Raw genomic sequence first — 3,051 nt, 5'->3', positions numbered from 1 at the left:
CTTATGACCTCAACATTGTCTTTTCTTTAACACAAATCAGACCAATACATCTCACGAAAGTAATTTTAAATAAACCACAGGGGAAACGGGGAGGACCTTTTATTAAAAAAGAGTTAGGCAGACTTTTCAAATGCATTTGAGCACACTAATGTGTTTTGGTGCCATCTCGCAATAAGAACAAATTCATACACTTCAAGAGATAAATGAGGGCTCTAGAGGTTCCTGACTGGATGAATAGTCTCAGGAACAGTCACATAATGATTCTTGCATTGTGTGTTGCCATCAGCTAGGAAAAAAGCATTCAGGAACACAAACTTACTGAATTGCAAGAAATTTTCTAAGGAACAAAGGTTTCCAATCACTGCTGCTCTCAAATAACAAATACAGATAGGAAATGTTTTTTAAACCTGCTATTTGCCCGCTAACTTTCCCTAATAATTTTATAAGCTTTGGCCTACATTACAATTCATGTTCTAAAACAAGAGAACAGTTGTGGGGGGGGGGGAGCTTTCTGAACAATTTTTTCATCAGGTTTGGGAAGTTCAAGTGTAGCAACTCTTTCTGAAAAAAAGTTAAAATCTGGTATGCAGTTCAAATAAACATGCCTACACCACTAGGTAATTAATTACTTTTAAAGGCAGAGAAAAACACAGTTATATTGATCATGTATCATCTTTCACAATTCTGTTACAAAAAACACTAATTAAACTGATATATCAGCCTAACATTGATATAGTAAACTGATGTATCAGTTTAATACATCATCATTATCCAATGGCTTGCTTTTAATAAAGTAGTGCATAGAAAACGCTTTGTGCTTTTAAGTTATACTGCTTGTTTTATCCCTTTCTGAACATACAAAAATCCGACAAATGCACCTAAACCCGGCATTTTTGCCAATAGCGAATATTGCTACCCTGGACAGTTCCTGAAGACAACTGCGTTCAGCAGCAGACATCACTGTTGTTTTTCAAGATAGCCCTGTATCAAGCCTTGAACCCGAGACAGAATAATCTCGTTGGAGCTGCTGCACTCATCTGGGCCGTACGGAGGGTCAATGGTTAATGCCCCTGCCACGCACAGCGTTCTTCCCAAATCACCTTGCTCTGTTACGGGGATGTGGTTTGTTTCCAGCCAAGTCTTCAAGTCGTTCTTCCTCTTTTCAAGTTCCTCGGGGCTGTAGGCTTTGTTTTCTTCAGGTGCAAATATGGCAGAAAGCCGCTGCTTCATTTCATCATCTCCTTCTTTCAGTACTTCCACCTCCTGGACAGCATGGCCCATGACAACCGATATGGACACCTTTTCGTTCTCCAGGAATGTCGCAAGGACAACACTGCCAAGGAAAGAGGGACAAATGACTCACTGCACTTAACTGACAAGGTAACTTCTGGCCTTGAATCTGAAACCGCTCTAGATACTATCAAGCAGAATGTTACTTTTAAAAAAAGCAGAGTGTACATTAAAATCAAGGCTGGTAATCTTAGTATTTTTGTGCAGCCTTCCCAATGTTCCTAAAGAACCTCAAGCCTTCCAACATGCAGAAACAATGACACCTTCAGACAGTCAGCGCTCTGAATGCTGAAGGCAACAGTGGCCACTAACATCAGAACCTTTTAATGACAAATTATTAATATTTAATTATTGATCATTACTGAAAGGATAGTATGTATGTATTTTTTAATAATGTCGCTAGCTTCTTAACTGAAAACTGTAGAGTATTACAATGGGAACACACCACAGCAGCTTCAAGCTCATGCTGTAGCAGCCTGATCTTTTCCCAAAGTCACTTAGATCCTAGAGGTCCTAAAATACAGGTAGGAAGGCAGCTTGCTGTATTTCTAGGATCTCTTCCCATACATCAGCAAAGAGGATCAGAAACCATTTTCTTCCTCCTGCAGGAAGAAAAAGTCCAGAATTTGATGCCCGCACTTTGCCAATCTACTGTTGCCACTGTGAGATGTGTCGGTCTGATTCGTGCTAAAACAATGTGGAGGTCGTGGGGAAGATGGGACCTCTGGGGCTATTTTGGCTGTCCTTGTATGGAGAACAGATTGAGAACAAGTAGAACAGAGTATATAGTTGTGTAAAACCCATAAGGCGCCAGAAAGAAAAACACTCCCTCAGAAGCGAGATAATACCGGTCCTGTGGTTTGAGCAAGAGCCAAGAAATAACTGTGTCTATGCAAGAAGAAAAAGTTAACAGAGGTGACGAAGAGGACATAACAGCCTTCATCCCCTGCAATCCCCCCACGACCACCAGCAAGGGACACTGCGCAGGCGCGGATGGGAGGAGAGCTAATTATAATATGAAGTGGGGATAGGTCATGCATATGTATAAGCATATTGCGAAATCCCACGAATATGTATTAGGTAAAAAATATAAACCCGAAAAGAGACCTGTACGGCGTGCTGCTGAGGGATCAAAATGTCCCCATGCACCCAGCGCTGTTTGCTTGCCTTTACTCACTTAATAAACTGTAAACTTTAATTGGAATCCTGTTTGAGGCTAAATCATTTATCACACCACCATTAGGGGAAGTAATGATGACTTGGGAAATGTGCAGTGAAACATGCCTTTATTTTAGCTTAGGCCATCCCTAGAATCACGCACAGCTCTGCACACCTTTCCTGCCAAAATGATAAGCAACTGCAGGAGAAGACTGGAGCTACTCCAGAGTTGAAGCAACAACTTTCTGAAGCTTCTGAAACACATCTGAAGCTGGATGTTTTCGTTTCTAGCCTCCATCTTGTGCTCATGCAGGACAAGCTCACAACCAAGAAGCTATGAAAAAGTTCTGGCAGCAAGAAGCCAAATTTCTGCCTATTTCCTGGTACGTTCTGTCTTCCAAACCCTGTTTTCAAGTTACTCGCTTGAGACACCGGAGACCTGTGGTACCACTTTCTGTCCAATGTCCCTTGCTGATTTTCCCTGCTTCCTCTCCACAGCAGCCCCTACACCCTCATGGGTGTCTGGCTGAAGTGGAAAGCTGGGCATCGACGTGAGAACTTTGGACAGAGGATAAGGATTTCAACACCTAAAGCATTAAAAAC

The 3,051-nt window shown here is 41.8% G+C and overlaps 1 protein-coding gene across 1 annotated transcript in view; it reads right to left on the bottom strand.

Annotated features, from left to right (window-relative positions):
• Positions 1-957: 957 nt before the first annotated feature.
• GEMIN6 (gem (nuclear organelle) associated protein 6) overlaps positions 958-3,051 on the bottom strand; it is a 2,590-nt gene continuing 496 nt past the window's right edge. Inside the window, exon 2 of the mRNA XM_010180946.1 lies at positions 958-1,333. Within this exon, the coding sequence (XP_010179248.1) occupies positions 958-1,333 (376 nt within the window). The remainder of the gene's footprint in view (positions 1,334-3,051) is intronic.

This window comes from Mesitornis unicolor, unplaced genomic scaffold (assembly GCF_000695765.1).
Source record: "Mesitornis unicolor isolate BGI_N332 unplaced genomic scaffold, ASM69576v1 scaffold16113, whole genome shotgun sequence".
Classification (NCBI taxonomy): Eukaryota; Metazoa; Chordata; class Aves; order Mesitornithiformes; family Mesitornithidae; genus Mesitornis; species Mesitornis unicolor.
This window is presented reverse-complemented; position numbering and strand designations above follow the sequence as displayed.